At 42.3% G+C, this 20,294-nt stretch overlaps 1 protein-coding gene across 5 annotated transcripts in view; it reads right to left on the reverse strand.

Annotated features, from left to right (window-relative positions):
• Nucleotides 1–20,294, reverse strand: part of DLGAP1 (DLG associated protein 1) — a 519,677-nt gene that overhangs the window by 137,636 nt on the left and 361,747 nt on the right. For all 5 annotated transcript variants that reach the window (XM_083187577.1, XM_083187573.1, XM_083187574.1 and 2 more), the window contains one exon: nucleotides 17,960–18,200. In XM_083187577.1, coding sequence (XP_083043703.1) covers nucleotides 17,960–18,200 — 241 coding nt within the window. The remainder of the gene's footprint in view (nucleotides 1–17,959; nucleotides 18,201–20,294) is intronic.

Below are 20,294 nucleotides of genomic sequence, written 5' to 3' on the forward strand. Positions count from 1 at the left end.
GCTTGGGCTATATTTATAAAAAGCTTTTTTTTTAAAAAGGTGTTACCGTTACCAATCATTCCAATTCTAGCTACAATTTATCTTGTACGTGTTACCATTATCAATCATTCCAATTCTAGCTACAATTTATCTTGTACGTGTTACCATTACCAATCATTCCAATTCTATCTACAATTTATCTTGTACGTTCTAAAAAATCTGATTGGTTGCTAGGGGCAGTACCTCCAATTTTTTTAAAGTTCTAATAAAATTAACCCCTCTGTCTTTTTTCTAAATGCATCTTATATATGTTACCTACTGCTTTAATGCTTGGTGGCTGTCTAACCTCCCAGGTAAGTGAATGATAGTTTAAATAACTTTTCAGAACTGCACCCATTTGCCGTAGTCAGATTTGAATTTGCATTTTACATTCAGGACTGATATAAAGTTCTATATAGACTTAAGAAATGACACAACTGTAACTACTGTATTGAATCACGGTACATTTACTGTACAACTGATTAGAATGACTGTATTTGCAGAGTTCTGTTTGCTATGAGAGACATTCGAGTCTGTGCGGGTAGTTGGTTGTTTCACAGAAAACACATTACATGAAAGGTTTGATGCATAAAAAAATCTCTGTGACTGCTTAAGACAACTTTGATCAAATGTTTCAAAGTACATTAGTTCATAGCACACGTCCCAGCTTACCTTGATCATATTGAGTGATATTAATTAAATAAATGTTGGGTGCTATGGTAAAATAAGACATCAAACTACTAAATAACAAGTACAAAAGAAAAGCATTTTATATTCTCAAAGCCTCTATGTTTCTAAAGGCATTGTTAGTCTATTGATGTAATATACGCCAGAACTTTCTGGCCCCATGGCAACTTTTAGAAGGAGCCCCTGCCCCAGTGCCCTAGTTTACATTATGTCACATTGTACGGCTGCCGTACACCAGGGCCGTAACTCGGGGGGGGGGGGGGGGCGCTGTCAGGTCCGGGGACAGCCAGCGGAGGTCCGGTGACAGGCAGCGGGGTTCCGGGTAGCCGCTGTAGCGACAGCTTGACTTTGTCTGTCTCTACCCTTTCCTACTAGCGCGGCAGCGGGAAGCGCTGGTGATGACTTTGAAAAGACTTGCCGGACGCTGATTGGCTGAATTCAGCCAATCAGCGTCCGGCAAGTCGTTTCAAAGTCATCACCAGCGCCAATCAGCGTCCGCCAAGTCTTTTCAAAGTCATCACTAGCGCTTCCCGCCACCGCGCTAGTAGGAGAGAGTAGAGATGGACGGATTCGATTGGGGGGTGGGGCACCAAATGACTGCCGGAGCCGGAAACCCTAGTTTCGGCCCTGCGTACACATTATGTCACACAGTATCCCCAACTCACATTATGTCATCATCCCCATGAGCATAACCAGCCTGGGGTACTGTGAGCTGGCCCTGATTTCAGATATACAGGGAAAAAAGTCAGCTTGGTTCCCCTGTATTTCAAAAACCAGCACCAGACTCTTGAACTGGTCCTGGTTCCAAAAATAAAGGGACAAAAAGAGGAGAGGTAACCAGCACCAGGCTCCAACAGGCATCAGCGTACACACACTTATTATATAAGGTTCCATTGCCAAAGCATCAACCAGCGGCTGGTCCCAGGGGGAATGGGGACACATTCTAAATAAAGGGCCCCTACAGGCCACCCTCAATCAGGGTAGTATTGGCAAAATTGTGTGGTGAATGCTTGTTGATAGTCCAATATAGTGTTAAAAAAAAAAAAAAAAGAATAAGAAAGCATTGGGTTCTGCTGTTGTACATCAAGTCCCAGCAAGCCTCCCCCACATGCAGGGACTTGGAGAACCACAAGTCACTGCATGGCAGTTATTAAAGGGCCCACTGAGATTTGTTGTTCCACAGTGGGGCCAATACTCAAATAAACACATGCTGTTCTTCCCAAAGAAATAGGGGAATCTCACTGATGTTGAGGGCCGAGCTCCACAGAAGCAGGCCCAGGCATAGCTAAAAATATTCCAGACCCTATAATATACAGTATAATACATGTGACAAAGAAGGTGGGCCCTTCTCTTCTCTGGGTCCCATAGTGTCTTCATTCTCTGCCTCTATGGTAGCTATGTCCTTGCATATAACACATGTATCAGCTTTTATGGAAGTGCAGGTCACTGAATAAATATGACTGACGACCAGCAGCCCTGCTGTTACAGATAGGCAAATTGCTGAATATATAAAGCATTGGTCACACCGCACCTAGAATACGGAGAACAATTCTGGGCCCCTCACAACAAAAAAGACATCATAGAACTGGAAAAAGTCCAAAGAAGAGCATCAAAGCTAATAAAAGGGTTGAAGAAATTGAATTATAAGGGCAGATTGGAAAAAATTGGTCAGGGCAGTAAAATTGTGGAACTCTTCCCGGAGAGGTGGTGTCGGCAGAGACAATAAATTGTTTTAAAATAAAGTTGGAAAATCATTTATGAGGCAAAAAAAAACAGGGGTACTAATAACAATCATAATCTGTATATAATTACGATTTCAGGGGTAGATTTATTAAGCTCGGTGAAGTGATAAAGTGTCTGTTTTTTTTTTAATCACCGGCCAATCAGCTCCTACCTGTAATTTTTCAAACCAATTCTTCACAGTTAGGAGCTGATTGGCCGGTGATGAAAACCAGACTCTTTATCACTTCACCGAGCTTAATAAATCTGCCCCTCAGTTATATAAGGGATGAAGCAAATAGATCATGCACTTTTATAATGTAAGTTGAACTTGATGGACGCAAGTCTTTATTCAGCCTTAACTACTATGTAACTATGTAATATGGGGTCTCTGAGTTCAATCACAGCCTTTAACACAAATCCTACTGTACCACTACTACTGACACCAGTAATGCTGCTTACTACAGATAAGGAACCAAACTTGTTAAAATACTGGATAGTAGTAATATCGAAGTCATTAATTATACATATGCTTTAATACTAGCAGTGTTATTTAAAATCCGTGCATTTACTGAGTTATTTGTATATTGATGTTATATTGATTTCTACAAAGCAATATTGTATGGGTCATAGCATGATATTGACATGTTACAAAGACTTAGTTGTCATTAATACTCTTTCACGCCCGCTTCCAGTTCAAGAAGCTAATGTTCATTTCTTTTATCACAAGGTTTCCACTTGAGAGCTTCTGGTTGTCAAGTGACAAGAGGATATATTCCCTTAGTATGACAAGCAACACTTTATGTGTGGGGTACATGTATAGATATGTCATTGTTATTTTACAAAGAAAGCAATATTGCAGCATCAGTTTTAATGGGTTTTAATAACATCAAATCTAGATATAAACTATAATTTTATATAGGCTATTTGTGATAAGCACAATTGCATAACTAAATCGTAACAGGGGGTGAGCTTTTGGTTATCCCCTGCACTGGTTCTGTGACATCATGACATCATATGCAAGAGTGGTGTACAGTAGGTGGAAGGCGATCTCTGCCATAGCTCAATAAGTCAAGCAAACGATAATACAATATTTACATTGGTATCCGTAACACTTCTTGATCATTTAACACTCTCTATTGAGCAGGGATGGTTTCAGGAAGGGTGGGTTGTGTGCCTACCATCCATCTCGATGTGTCATTCATTCTCTTGCCAGCACATGCACTGTGTAGTCTAAACTCAGGGAAATGGTGCCCAGCCATTTTACTAGTAAATTCTCTAATGCGTTTGAGCAGATTTGTAGAAGTGTAGTTTGCAAGTGTGTTGAGGACCCATTATGTGCACTGCAATACACACTCTGTACACCTAATGGATACACCAATGCCATTGAGGATCCAGTAACCTGAGAGGTGGAGCTTGATCTCTGACAGGCCACTGTGAAGAAAAGTGGAGGCCAGGGCCTGATCAACCATTTGGCTGATCAAGCTGCAGCCTGGAATGCAGGGTCCTGTTTTCAGATTTCATGCAGATGACTTAGAATCTGCAAAAATGGCCTCCCAAAAATGTCCGCCGCCTTCTAGGAGACATTCAGGGGAAGGCATTGCGCACAGCGCTACCCGGAAGTGTGGATTCAAGGAGTGCTGCTGTTCTTCTGAGCGGTAACCCCCTGACAATGAGTATGCAAACCCCACTGGCAATGAGCCTGTAACCTCCCTGGCAATGAGCACGTAACCCTCTGACAAACAGCAAGTAACCCCCTGGCAAAGAAAATGTACTGCAAATGCATGTAAATCCAGACAACAAGCATATGTAGCCGCAGGCAACAAGCAAGTAACCCCTGGCAATAAGCACATAATCCCTGGCAACAAGCAAATAACCAACAGGCAATGAGCAGTAAACCCCTGAAAATTTGTACGTAGGTAAAAAAAATTATAATTACTGTATGGATGTATGGTGGGCACTTCTATATTCACCTAGGGTGTCTGGAACCACTAATCAGGCCCTGGTGGTGGCAGGGGTATATCAAGAGAGAAGGGGGCTCATGTGCAATCCCTCTCTTGTTGGTAGCATAGGGTGTGTGAGCTGCGGGGCACTAGGAGAGACATCTCTATACTAGTGGTGGCTATTTTCCCTGTGATTAAGCACATACATAAAATGCTTGAAAAAGGGCCACAACGCTATTTTCCTGGTGATTTTTGAACATTACCGTTGTTATACTCTGGAGAGGGGAGTACTGAATATATGGGTGAAGCATGTTGGGTGTGGCCCCCCTTTGTCCCATGGGCAGGTGTGCAGATACACCACTGGGTGGAGGGTTTTGGGAGTTGAATGACAGAGGCCCAGATGTACTAAGCTTGAAAAGTGATAAAATGGAAAGTGAAAAACCACCAGCCAAACAGCTCCTAACTGCCATGTCACAGGCTGGGTTTGAAAAATGACAGATAGTAGCTGATTGGTTGGAGGTTTATCACTATCCACTTTATCACTTTTTAAGGCTTAGTTAGTACATCTCGCCCAGAGTGTTGTATGTTATATGTATGTAGTTGTATGTAGTATGTTAGGGTTTCATATAATGTATTTACAGTGCTTTTCTTTTTTAAGAACTCTTCACAGACTCAATGTGTGAATACCGCTGATTTAGATGAAATTATTCATGGAGCTGGATTCGGAGCACAGCTACTTCTGTCTACATATATTATTAAATATGACATGTTACTGCTTCTCTGTAAATCAGTATGCCAGATTTCATGGTAGATTTTGAAATTCATTTTTTTTTTTAAAGAAAAAAACCCTCAGACAAATAAAAAACAGTTCAGTCAGCTATCTATCATCTATTACTGATGGTGTTCTCTAGAGAGTGGGAAATGCATTTGCAGCTCAACACCTTCAAAGAATTGTAACACACCCACACGGCAGCAAGCGGAGTCATTAGATGATGCCCATTTCACACTCGGTGAGGAGAAAACAAAACATATTTTTAGGTCACTGACATATTGATCCACATGGCAGTAGAACGTCTGCCTTTCCTTCTATGCCGTCCTTTCTATGTCTATGGCTTTCCAGGTACCGATAAATGTCTTACCGACGTTTCATTTATACATTGAATCGAAATTGACAAGAAGCATTTAAAGTCGTATAGTTATGAGCACAATATAATCACAATCACCTACACAATTTAAATAACCAATAGATAGTCTTTCATTAAATTTGGTATTTGCTTTCAAATTTTATTTTTGAACTACATATTGTAAATGGCGGCTTTCTACACTCTTAATATCCACTCTCAATAAACATATTAAAGCTTCCACGTGTTCATTGTGAATACGCTTTCACATGGTCATTGTGTTCATTGTGTAAATGTACACAAATGAAAACAACAAACAGCACATCCAGCCTAACGACTTATGTCATGAATATTGCATATATAGGAGGCTAGGGAAGAGAACAGCTATTACCAACATGGCCCCTCTTTTACACAGAACTATTGACAGGAAAGAGAAGTTAATTCTCAGCAGTGCGAGCACCATTCATATGTTATCTCAGTATCACATCGTACCAAAACAACATCTGCTGTATCCGCCATGCTGAATGTGTTTGGCATGGTTAGTCATTGTCATCATCGCTGTATGATGAAGAGAATGCAAATGAGAAAATAGTCTCATTCAGATGCTTATTAAGTATGGATCATTTATAAATGTTTCTACCAATGAGAGGAAGAAAATGTTTCTATGGACATAATAAAATTACTAATTCAGTCACTTGAACAAGACCCGAAATCTTCACTGAACGGTCTCCCTCCTTTCTACTTCACCTTCAGCTATCTTATTGATTTCACTGAGCCGGAATGTTAACTCTTCCTAAGATGCAGATCAATAAGCAACAAACATGCATATAATTAGTATTGGGGACACTCTGCTTCCTTAAATATCGTTGTGTCTGTTTTCTTTTTTATTACGTTATTCATGTATCATATTCATTAATTCCTAATTACACTGCTGTTGTCTTTCAGGGGCATTACTGGATCTTGGCATGAGAGTTAATAAATATATTGCCTGGGTAATAGCCTGTTATTTGAACGGTTTATTGAACCTTATTTGGATAATGCGATAACAGGCTTATTACTAGGCATAAAAAGGTCAACAAACGGACCCTTCAAACAGACTGACAGCCTCCTAAGTGCACTACTACATGCATGCGCCGTATGAAGGTACAAATACCTCTAACAGTGGCGTAACTAGAAATTTTGCTTCCCCCTGCCAAAAAGTTCCTGGCGCCCCCTCCCCATAGCATTTTGGTCAAATAAACAGGGCTGTTTCTGAGCGATATGGCTCCCAGTGTGAACAGTAAAAATGGTGCCCTCATAGATATTCTTAAAATAAACCATTCCCACATACCTATGGGGTACACATTCTGAAAAACAGGTTTGTGGAATTGCTGCAAGGGGTGTGGACTTGCCAGAAAAAATCACTTTATACCCGTTTTACAACCTACACATTCAAACTTTAGCCACCACAGGAAAAATAAATGCCCGACTCATGGCCCTTTTTTTGTCATTTTTGCTCCATCTTTTTCTACACATTATGCCAAACACCTTTATGCTCATAACACATTATGCCAGACGTAATGCCCATTACACATTGTAACACACCGTAATGCCCATTACACATTGACATACACCATAATGCCCATTACACATTATACCACGAAACGTAATGCCCATAACACATTATTTCACACACTGTAATGCCCATAACACATTATACCACACAATGCAATGCTCATTACACATTATGCCACACACCGTAATGCCTATAATACATTATGCCACACAATGTAATGCCCATTACACATTGACATACACCGTAATGCCCATTACACATTATACCACACATTGTCATGCCCATAACACATTATGCCACACAATGCAATGCCCATTACACATTATGCCACACACTGTAATGCCTATAACACATTATGCCACACAACATAATGCCCATTTTACACACACCACAGGGGAAAATGCAGGAAGGGAACAGGAGATCTTATTGCAATATGGCCTGATGTCTTGAAAATACCGGCATCAAAACTCTGAATAGATCAGGATCCTGATGCCAGAATAATGACAGCTGGGATCCCAATCAGTAAGTATGTGGGACAAGCTAGCCGGCGCCTGGGGTGGGTGGGGGGTTTGGTTTAGGCACTAGTTAGTTTAGGGATAGGCTGCAGGGAGGGGAGGAGTGGAGTTGATTTTATAAAGTGGGGCGAGCGCAGGGAGCCACCGAGCCCGAAGCGTGGCGAGCGCGGGACGCGGATTACTTCACATGTGTTCTGCGTCCCCTCGTGGGGCTCGCTGCGCTAACCACGCTTCGAGCTGGCGTGGATAGTGGGGGTTTGAAAAGGACACATTTGTCAGTATGTAACATGGAGCACTGGCAAATGCCTCCTTTATTGTGCATAAGACACACTTGCGCCCGCATACCCCCTTTGTGGAGGAGATGCACGTGCGACCGAACCCCTAACCGAGTCAGCAGGGTTGCTGTACCCTGACGCAATAATTACTGAGATGCAGGAGCGTCTGAGATGCACCTGCGTCTCAGACAGCTGGAGCGCCTCTCTGCTGGCGCCCGCATGATACCCTCTCCGCCAGCTTCCACCAGCACAGGGGATCTGGCAGTTATTGGCGCTGTGTGAGAGGCGCTCACTAGGCTTGCCATGGACGACGGGGACAGAGCCATGGATGCTGGGGACAGAGCTATGGACACTGGGGACAGAGCCGGGCTGCCGAGGAGTCCCTACGCTAACTACCCTAACTACGCTAGGCAGCCGTTGGGCTACGCTGAAAACGTAGCTTAGCCGGGAACCGTGCTATTACACAAGTACCCAACTTTTATTATTATAATACTATGGTTTCCTGTAAAAAAAATATGCATTGTATTTGCAGCTGGCCTTTCCATTTATGTGCAACCATAGCATGTATTTATGAATAAACAAATGTACCTTAGCTCTCAGACTCTTTTTCCTGGCTGGCTCCTCCTCTCCACGGACCGATGGATGCCTGGCTGTCTGCTCCTCCCCACTCGGCAGACATCATGAAAGTGCAGGGACGGACTGGGAGCTGAGCTCAGCTACTGTGGGGAAGCTATAGGTCCAGTCAGGTTCTAGGATGCGGCCAGACCGTGGTGTGTGTAATAGCTTGCAGCAGCAAGATGTAACAGATTGGGGGACAGACCACCTTTCTCCCAGGCCAGCCTGACACTTAAAAGAAGGAGAAGCCAGTGGCCTCTCTGCACTCTGGCAGGAAGGAGGGGGGGGGGGGGTAGACGCCAGCCGCTGCTGCACTGACAGGAAGATGAAGTAACCCCTCCTCCCTGCTCACAGCCATGAGAGGAACTGCGGAGGCGAGCACTACACTGGCAGCCCAGGGAGTCCCACTCGACCCCACAAACTCTGTCACCGATTGCTCTCCCAAGCCGCCTGCCATTCTCTACCATTATTATGCCACTGTTGCTGACTCTCCTCCTGTGTCAGCTCAGGCAGCTAATGTCAGTGCGCCGGGCAGGTGCCGGCGCCCCCACAGACCCCACTGATGCTCGCTCCCCCAAGTGGCAGCAGGGTCTGCCTTACAGTAGCTACACCAATGACTATAAAAACAAACCTGATGTGTGCATATTATAGCAATTCTAGTAGTATTATAGTAAAACCATAATCTACCAGTATTGCTATAATAAGTACAAATCATTTTTGCTTTTCTAGTGTTATTTGTACCTTTGTATGGGGCATGTATTTGTCGAGGCTGTCAGTCTGTTTGAAGGGTCTGTTTGTTGACCTTTTTATGCCTAGTAATAAGCCTGTTATCACATTTGTGTTAGTGTATAATTCTCACTTCAATATAGCTAATGGGGTCTCCATGGAAAGACAAGACACAAAGAAGAATCATTGCCTCTGTTAAGCCTGAAGCTGAGTAAATCAATCAATACTTTTGCTCTCACATTTTAGAGAAGGGTACACACTAAGCTATGTATTTGTTCTTCAGGAGGCTTGCCGCCTACAGTAGCAACAGCAGGTGGGTTAGGCAGCAAGCCTCACGAAATTCGCTGAGGGAAGGTGAAAGAAATGTCACTGTCCTCTCCCTGCACAGCTCCAGTGCCCACCCCAAGCTCTAATTTTTCTTGATTTTACTGTCAGCACTGGCATGGAGAACAGTGTCTCTGTCTCAGCAACAGATTCACTGTCATTTTCCTCCATGGCTAGCAGTATGGGGGGAAGAACAGCCAACAAAAGGGCACAGCCTCACTCTTCCTCCTCTTCATCCTCTTCTGAGGAAATAATTATAACAAAGAGAAAGTCAGTCAGAAGTGTCATTGACTCTGACTCATCTGACTCTGAGGAAAGGGAATTTCCTCAGCAGAATGCAGGGTCATCCCCCACCTCAGGGAGCCCCTTTTCTTACAGGAAAGAGTTAAAAAAGACAGACAAAAGTAATGCTGAGATTCCTTTGCTATTTGACTTAAGATTTGATTGCTTTACAATCTTTGTTAACTCTGTACTATTTACATACAATTCATACAACCTGCATTAGATTTGCACTATATAGTCATTGCTGCACTGTTTATCTGGGTTTCGATTTGTGCTGTCCTGGGAGCGTGCATCAGGATTGCATGGTAAAAAACCTGTGCGATCTGCATGTGATCCTGATTTCTTACAAAAACCTCTCACTTTCTAATTCTCTCATACTATTAAATTTCACCCCATAAGTCTTATAACAAGGGACCTGTTCAGGTGATTTTCCCCCCTTTCCAGTTATTGTCCGTAGCAGACAACCTAATAGTGCTTGGAGCAAGCAAACCTCTCCTGTAGCTGGTAAAAGTTTCCTGCCTGACACAGGCAGCCCGAAGATACCCAACCTCAGTACAGAGGGTCATATACCAAACAACCATATTCTTCCCATAGGGAAAATTGTCCCTCTCCCTCAGCGGATTGGGAATTGGAAGAAGAAACCAGATCATCAGCTTCTTCCCAGCGTCACGAATATAGTGACAAACAAATGGCTAGAGTGGCCCTTGTGGGGAAAACCCCTCCACCTAAGCTACAGTATATGCCACTCACTGGGCAGTAAAGCACGAATCCGAAGTCCAAAAGTTTGCTTAGCTGGCATTTAGGGCAACACTGATTAAAGAGGATGAGCTAGTGTTGCGCTCCTATACACGGTTACCAGACGTTCCTGCGCTATTTGCACATGGTATTGACAAAGCTGTAACATCCATAGTGGGTAAAAAAAGACATAATGACCCCACTGACCATACTTTAAGAAACATACAGTATAAAATAGCAGACACAGTCAGCCGGTCCCCTCTTATATGTTCTAGACAAAGCAGAAAGAGAAGGGGACTCTAGCATCTCCCTAGACACATTAGTGGCATCTAAACTTGCTTTACTTAAGGCCATTAACAGAGCAACACTGATTATAGGACAGGCCTGAATCACATCACTAATATCCGCAGATCCAGATGGCTCACTACCGCAAGCCTAGCAAGTCACTAGAATTCCTGAATTTAGACAATGCCACCCTTTTCAGTCCCCAGTTCATAGAGAAAGTTAAAATACGTCATAAGGCTCTTAAATCGTTTTCAGACCTCAAAAAAGGGAACAAGCAGTTTACAAGACCCTGTCCCCAAGAGAATTCAATGGCACAAGAAGAGCCCACACAGGAGGCTTCGGTAACAGAACAAACTACGCCCCTAGAACATCATCTGCAAACACCTCCAAGAGAGGCCGCAATTACTAGCTCTGGCTATAGCAGCAGGAGGGGCTGAACTAACCCTCCTCCACATTTCAGACCCTTGGCTGTCACGTACCCCAATGGGATACCATATCATCCTTAAGGGGCATACAAAAACCTCTTCTTTCAATACCACAATATTGTAATTCGATAGATCATAAAAGATCCCACAGAGCCTAATATATGTGTGCCTTCATGCTTAACAGTTTACCTTACATTAAGGGCACCAGTTAGAGACAATATCACCCAACTCTTCATCACCTGTAGAAAACATTATCACTCGATAACTCCTCCACCATCAGAAGCAAGCCTCTATGAGGCAAGCGGGTAAAAATACAGACCAGTTCAAAAGCCATTCCCTATGGGGAACAGCTGCAACTAGAGCGGCTGCTAAAGACATTCCTCTGCAATCAATTATGCGAGTGGCAAGATGGTCCTCTGGGCATACATTCGCAAAACATTATTGGAGACCAACTGATCTACAAAAGATTGAGTTTCTCAGAGCAGCCACCAGGTATGTGGTAGTCTGCCCACCTGCTGTTGCTAGGTGGCAAGCCTCCCGAAGAACAAAACACTAGTTTGCAGGAATATATGACCTGCAAACTGGATATGTTCTAGGCAACAGGATTGCTACCTAGCAACAGCTGTCACCCTTCCCACCCTTGGTTTGCTCCAAATGTTGCTAGCTCTGTTGTTTCCTCTGAGAAATCTGCTGGATATTGATCTTACCCTCTTTTGTTCCCTAAGGCGCACAGACTAAATTCTTCCATCAAGCGTTAAGCCTGATGTTCTACCGGACTCTACCTGTTTCAAATTTAGTTTCTACTACTACTACTTAAACCGTTAAGTTCGTGAACTGATCTTGATAGCCCAGTTACATGAAAGGGCTGCCTGTTTTAAGTTTAATAAATAATTCATGGTTTCAAGGCACTACTGGTTTGTGCTTTTCTTAGTGATGGATCTAGGAGTAACTAAGCCAGAAGGTCATACTGCCTTCCTTTATGCTTTAAGAACAGGTTTGTCACCAGTGAGCTTCCGAAAACTCTGAGCGCTGGGGGTACGTGCGCGCCCCCAGGCAGCGCTGGAGCTATCCAGGGAGAGGACAGTGACATTTATTTCACTTTCTTCTCCCTAAGCGAATTTCGGGGGGCTTGCTGTTTCACCTTGAAAAAGCTGACAGAGCTTAGTGAAATGCGTTGGTGCCTACCTGAGCAGACCTCCAGTGACCAACATTGGCATCACCTCTCATCCTCCATTTGGCAAACATGTTTTTGAATTGGACACCCAGCACTGCTTCAACTAAAAGCACCATCCACCTGATTGGGAAGCCCCACAAGGTCCTAGATCTTTCTCCAGCGGCCTATTACCATCACAGCACAACCGCATTCTAGTGAGGACAACTGGACCCTATCTGGGAAAAAACCCACAAAAGATGGTGAGACTTTACAAACTGTCACTAAGCTGTGGTTCCACAAAATTGCCCCTTGCCTTTCTAGAGGACTTGAAAATTGGCCAATTAACTATCACAAATACGAGGCTGCTGGCATGTAGCAATTATGAATTGTTTTTAATGTTTAAATGTATCCTTTTTAAATAAATTGTATATTTCTTTCAGGCAATCCCAACTAATTAATTTGTTCACAATAATAGCGCTGCTTCTTTATATAGGTATCTATATACATGGTTTTATGCTATTTGGCCTAGAGGTTTACTATACACCTCACCCAAGCAGCAGCTAAATTGTGGTAAAAGCACCTCACATCAGCACCTAGTTCTCCTCTTCCACACCTTGGTAAGAATTTCCTTGCTGTTTAACCCACCTCCTGTTGCTAGGTGGTAATCCTGTTCCCTAGAACAAATCCGGTTTGCAGGTCATCGATTCCTGCAAACCAATGTTACTGGGATGATATACTTGGCAACATATCGTACTGTGTGCACATCAGATTGATGTAATGAAGGACAGAACGGGAACAATTCCTTGTTCCGTCCTTCATTACACTGCACAGAGCTGCACGCAACACTGGGCGGTATTCAATGAGCCTGATTCGCCAGGTTTTTATGGCGAATTTGTGCTGTTTGGCGAATTTCTGTCAAAAACGGTGAATCACCCTATTCAATGACCACATGGCGAATACATTTCTAGGTTTTTTTCACCATGATTCACCGAGTAGCAATCGCTATCTTTTTATGGTGAAGTGGAATGTGAACTTTTAAAATAAAGTGTTTTGTTTTTTACATTTGGTGTCAAAAAATCAGGAATTTTATTCTGAGGAGGGGCATGCTATTTTTATTCATGTGCTGTAAGCACATGAATATATATTTAATTTTAAAAATAATATTTTTTTTTTATTTTTTTTTTACACAGCATCCAGCAGGTGGCGCCAGAGCGGAGCCGCTCATTACATATTCATATATTCACTGCACGATCATTTTGATCGTGTGTAGTGAATATACGCTTGCCTGCTGGCAACCCCGGGGGGGGCAGCCTGTGCTGCCTGGCACCCGGGGAGCACACCTAACCCCCCACAAAGCTCTGGGCTAGGCAGAGAGACTACCATCTCTCTGCCTGGCACCGTCCTGAGGCTCCCTGCGGCAATCGCCGCAGGAGCTCATATTCGCCAGTCAGGGGCTCGCTGCCCCTGACTCGTTGAATACCGGAGCCCGCCGGCTCCGGAACGTGGCGAATGTGCAGCGAATCCAAAAAAGGATTCGCTGCACCTCGCAGGTATTCACATTGAATACCGCCCACTGTCTGGGTGGCTGTGAAGCACTACCAGCAGGAAGACATTGCATGCAACCATCGGATTGTGCAGATTGGCTGTATGATCTGAACGATCTAGCTGATATATTGCTTTGATTCAGCTGAAAACAACATGTGTAATTAGTACCTGTGTAAGTACAGTAGCACCTGTGTAAGTACTACGTGTGTAAGTACAGCAGCACCTGTGTAATTAGTACCTGTGTAAGTACAGTAGCACCTGTGTAAGTACTACCTGTGTAAGTACTACCTGTGTAAGTACAGCAGCACCTGTGTAAGTAGTACATGAGTAAGTACAGTATCACCTGTGTAAGAAAGACCTGTGTAATGCTGGCCACACATCAGACCAACTTTCCTCCAACCATCCAACTAGTTGGTTGGATGGAATAAAAACCTGGTACTGGATAGGAGCAAATGTAATTTGTAATTAAGTCATTTGTTTCCCAAATCAGAAAATGCACAACAACTGTCTCTCAGACAATGTACTGTAGTTGGACCTATTTAATTTAAAACATTTCACTGACTTTTTTTGTCCATTCTCCTGAGTTTCTGAGCAAATTGCTTATTGGCATTTGCCTCCATACAGTACCAGATTTTCAGTCCAACCAACTAGTTGGATGGTTGGAGAAATGTAGATCCGATGTGTGGCCAGCATAAGTACAGTAGCACATGTATCACCTGTGTAAGTAGCACATGTGGAAGCACAGTAACTCCTGTGTAAGTAACACCTGTGTAAGTAGCACATGTGGAGGCACAGTAACACCTGTGTAAGTAACACCTGTGTAAGTAGCACATGTGGAAGCACAGTAACACCTGTGTAAGTAGCACCAGGGTAACACCTGGAGAAGGAAAGTAGCACCTGTAAAAGTAACACGTGTAAGTAGCATATATGTAAGGTGACTTGCACAATAATCTATGCTGCTACAACATTACACCTCCGTCAAACACATTTTTCTATGCAGTAGCTTACCTAATTACTTACACTTCAGTGCGCTTATAATCAAGACTTCAAAAAAAAATGCTGAACCGTCTTTTGCTTCCAGCTATTTTAAGAATTAGACACATAGATAATGACATTCTGATAAAGCAGCACAGATGAGGCCCTTTTAACCACTGTGATATCAATGATTTTTGTGAGTGGTATGTCAGTGCTGTAGCCTTAATGGGGCTAACTGATGAAGATGTCTCCGGGAGTACATTTTGAGGCATAGCAGATAACAAGGAGTTAATTTATGAATTATCACATTCCTAGATGCAATAAACTACATTATCAGTGTTTTCACTTGTGACAAATGCAGAGATGCTTAACAACCATAGAGTATTTGAAAGTGCACACAACACATACTGTATACAAACTATACCTCTCAGGGCAAATATACAAGCTTATATAAATAAGGCATGGCCATGCAACATGGGAGATTGTCATGACCCCCCCTGACCCCCCTTGAGGGAGGATATGCCTACTCACACCCAAATCATTTCCCCATTACGAACCACAACGGCATTGCTACACACACACACACCAGAGGCAGAGGCTCATGGTACCCTCTCACCATGGTAACTAGAACATACATCACAAGAACCCCAGTATTCCTTATGAAAGTCTTACAGGGAAATTTTCTAAGCTGGGAGTTCTATTTCACATCGGATGCTGCTATGGGCAATGAATCAGATACTGGGCGGGATGCACTATCATCTGCAGCCCTTACCATCCTCCTTTGCTGAGTACCGCAAAGTCACTAATCGCATATGCTCTAACATATGCCATTAGTACTACAAAGGGCAGCTCTTGCGAAAAAAGCGCCAGCAGGGGTGAGCGGGTGTTTGTGTGTATCCTGTGGAAACTCTGCTGCCTGTTACTGCTGTCCTTTGATAGTGTGGGAGTCCCCGATGCTGGCTCTTTGGAGTTCCCTGTCACCCCGTGATGCCATTTTGGAGGAGAAGTGCTGTGCAGTTAGCCCAGCAGTATTTGATACAAGGATATTGTTTTATGCCTATATTATCATCGTCTAATTATTATAAGTGCAATGTGTAATTAAATTTGTTTGTTTTATCAGAGGTATTGCACCAATGTCTTCTTTCTGTTCTCTCCATTTATCTCCATTCTATGGTCCAGGGATAAAAGATCTGGTTATATGGAAGATTCTAACTAGCAGACGGAAAAAAAAATGATTCTAGGTCAATATAGTTCTCTGTTATCCCCAATAGGCGTTTATGGAGACTGTCTCTATAGTAAGGAAGCGCTGTGTGTTGCATAATCATTTATTTTATCTTCTAGAGGGTGCTAAATAAATAAGAAGTAGGTTCTGATTGGTTGCCCAGAGCAACATCCCATGTCACATAGAACTCCCATCTTAGTACATTTTACCCTAACTGTCAGAAAGACTGGACACTCCCTCCAAAATATCAAAATATCAATAATTTAGAGGTATGTACAAACTGTTATGGTTGATTGCATCGATGATGAATAATTTGCCAGTTTAGTTGCTGACGTAACTTGGAGATTGCTAGTCACACCCCTGTGGGAGCAGCCATTTTTCCCTTATATAAGAAAACAAATCTGGGAAATCTGCCATTTAAATGCAGTTTCCCAGTCCCTTCTGCTAAATATGAGTTTCTCATTTGCATATTACCATTAGGTGTACACGTTTGTTTTACTGAAATTGAAAAAAGTAAACCAGTTCCATTTGCTTGGAATAATAGAGAACATGTGACAAAGAAACATCACACTGTGAGCGAGACTAGAGTGTGGAATTGTACAAGAGGCACTTACTAAGCAGACACATAACACACACAGCTTGAGGGGCCGTGATGTTCTAAAACTATTTACCGATATGATATAATATACAAAAAGTAACTTCATTACATTTAATTCTCATGTAAATGACAATCATAGAATAAAATAGACTCATTTATTATATTTTTTACATTTTACAGCCAGGGGAGGTTTAAGAGAGAAAGGGGTTGATGCCAAATATAATAGGGTGTAAGAATTAGAAAGAGAGATATTTTGGGAGATTTTTCCCATTTTTTTAAAAGCAGCAATCATTTATACTGAAAAACCAGATAGATTTTGTCTGATAAATGATTGGCATTTAAAATAAATAGGAAAAGTCTCTCACTTTCAGATTCTCACATCCTATTACATTCGGCCCTTGGGGGTCTAAATCAGCACGGATCACTAATCAGATAACTTGCAATCCGTTCGATAATCGAACAACTGTGCATTCTATAGAAGGTAAGCTCTCACGAGCAGGGACCTCTTACCTCATGTGCTTATCATTTCTTACTTAAGTAGTCTTCAACTGCACTAAAACATGCTGCTTGCTGCCACCTGGATAATTACATTGCAGTAATCGGCTGATGTTCCTATAATCATTTACCCTGTATTTGTCCTGTATTATCTTCAACTGTAAGTCACTCTTTTCCTGTTTTGATTATGTGTACTCTGTAATAGGGCGCTGCGGAACCCTTGTGGCACCATATAAATAAAGGATGATAATAATAATAATAATAAAGTGCAACATTCACATTGCGCATATTTTCACAGTTTAGGTGGGAAAATTGCATTTTCTAGATGTGTTTACGAAAATGCAGTTGTGCCCAGGGGTTTTTTTTTTCCAGGTGGTTCTGTGACGTCAGCGATGACCACTTCCAGCCTGGTTCTGTAGCAGATTAGTGGAAGCCCTACACTGGTGCAGATGGAAAAAAATACCTGTTCAATGGTTCGGTGTTTGCGGATGGATCTGTGAATGCAACGCTATTTGCAAATTTGCCATGAAGCGGTTATTCTTTCTGTCTGGGAGGTGACTTTTTGATGGCAGGCAACTGCTTTTTCTCGAACTAGTGATTGAGGCTGAAATAGTCCCATATTAAGCAATGAAAAACATTAATAGCTCAAGCTGTCCATAACGCGCTTGTTATTAATGCTGCCTTATGCACATAAAAAGCCATCTTGAACACCAGGTTAACTGCAAATGAAATAAGACAGTACTAACCGGTGCTGCTCTGGATTGTCCTCACTGTAGTAGGTGTGCGTGGAGGTGATGATGGTCTAAGCAAAACACTGTCGTCATCCTGAGAACACCCTTTTTCAATTGCTCTAACGTAACTGTGGCTTCTCATTCGAAAACAGCCAGGCATTGGAAGATCCAGGGCCTCCACTGCCTGTGATTCTAATTCACTAAATACAGATTCACAGACTGATTCAAACTGGCCGTTGACTTCCATTTCACTAACCTGTAAGTAAAAAAATACAGTTAGAGCAGATCAATGGTGGACATTCGGAGTAATGCCACAGATGCTGATTAGATGCTTTTTAAAAATGATCCTTACTTGGGGATGGTACAGTACTAGAGTCAACCTAAGGCAAAATGTTGGGGTGTGATTATCATAGAGAATGCATTACCCAGGCTCCAGAAGACAGAAAATGTGGGCATGTGTTGAACTATTTGGAGAAACTGGTGTTGGAGGGAGGCTGTCTATATTACTATATGTTTAACAGTCCAGGTTGACTATAGACACTTAGGCTTGGTTTGGTACAATATACAAGGGCATCTCAACTGATTCTTATGCATTATGCCAGATACCAAGCCCACTAAATAGGAATTATGCTAACTATCAACCTCAATTTCTCTGAACACTAAGGCTAGAAATTTGCCACAGGTTGGCTAGGCCTACACATGCCCTACCTGCATGGGAGGACAGTTAGAACTTTAGAAGTCACACCAGAGCCACCTAGACGTATGCTAACAATAATTGGAGATACAGAGAGTTATCAGGTTAAATCCTTTATCAATTGTGATTCAATATGTTATTTATTTATTGTCTTGCGGATGCGATATGTGGGGCGTACAACTCATCCCCTGAAAACCAGATTTATGGAACACAGCCGCAACATAATCAATAAGTTACAAAGGGCCTCATTCTAGTTCACTCTTTCTGACAAAATCCTTCTTACATGGACAAAACCATGTGCACTGCAGGGGGGAAGATGTAACTTGTGCAGATATAATTAGATTTGGGTGGGGTTTAACTTCAAAGTGAGATCTATATTGCAGTGTAAAAATAAAGCAGCCAACAAAGTAACAAAATAACTCACCCAAATCTAATTCTCTCTGCACATGTTACATCAGCAGTGCACATGGTTTTGTCCATCAAAGAAGGATTTTGTCAGAAAGAGTGAACTAGAATAAGGCCCATACCCACAGTGTCTCTCTACATTTTCTGAAATATCATGACCATAACCCAGAAAGCCTAACAATAACGGGACTGGAACAAATATCAATTATATCCGTTATAAACAATTATGCAAACAAGAGGTCTACTAGATGTTTAAACTTAACACTCTTTATCTGGATGGCTTCAGCGAATGAGTGGAACTTAATAATATAATATAACATCATAGAAACATAGAATTTGATGGCAGATAAGAACCATTTGGCCCATCTAGTCTGCCCAACATCATATGAGTAGTTGAGGATTTGCTTTATAGATATACTTGTACCCTCTTCTCATATATTCTGGGGACTAGAAATCGAATTATAAAATCTTTATTGATAATTATTAATAACGATACTTTTGATTATGATTATATTGTCCATTTGCCTAATTTTTAATGAGTGAAAGTATTATTATTATTATTATTTCCAATAGTATTACTATTATCTGGATATGTGTATATGATTCTGTGGGGCAGATTTATTAAGCTTGGAGAAGAGATAAACTGGAGATAAAGCGGAGAAAAGGTAAAAGGAGATAAAGCACGGCCAATCAGCTGTGTTTTAAAAAGACAGTTGGGAGTTGATTGGCTGGTGCTTTATCTCCTTTTACCTTTTCTCCGCTTAATCTCCAAGCTTTATAAATCTGCCCCTGTATGTGGGGAGTGGAACTTATATGTACAGATCTATATGTGCTATTTATTCGGCCCCATTTGCCTCTAAATATGAGTGCCGTTTGAACAATACTAGAGAACTTTTGAATGCCAACCATGTGTAAAGATTGGGACAACTTCCGCCAACCACTATCCATGTTGCTTCATCTGGTAGACTTGATATGTGACTGCTACCTCCTCCATGGCGGTGGACAAACTTCCACCAACCAGAGATGCCAACCATTATCCGTACTGTCATGCCTAGTAGGCTCTGCATATAATTGCTGCCTCCTAAATATGGTGACGGACACACTTCCACCAACCATAGCTGAAGGAAACTCTGGCCTCTGTTACTTCCACCAACCAGAGCGGTCCACTCCCGTCTCTGTAACTTCCACCAACCAAAGCGGTCCACTCCCACCGCAAGCATCGATGGAGATTGGCAGAATGAACAGAGATCG

The sequence above is a fragment of the Crinia signifera genome, chromosome 5 (assembly GCF_055691185.1).
Source record: "Crinia signifera chromosome 5, ASM5569118v1, whole genome shotgun sequence".
In the NCBI taxonomy this organism is placed as follows: domain Eukaryota; kingdom Metazoa; phylum Chordata; class Amphibia; order Anura; family Myobatrachidae; genus Crinia; species Crinia signifera.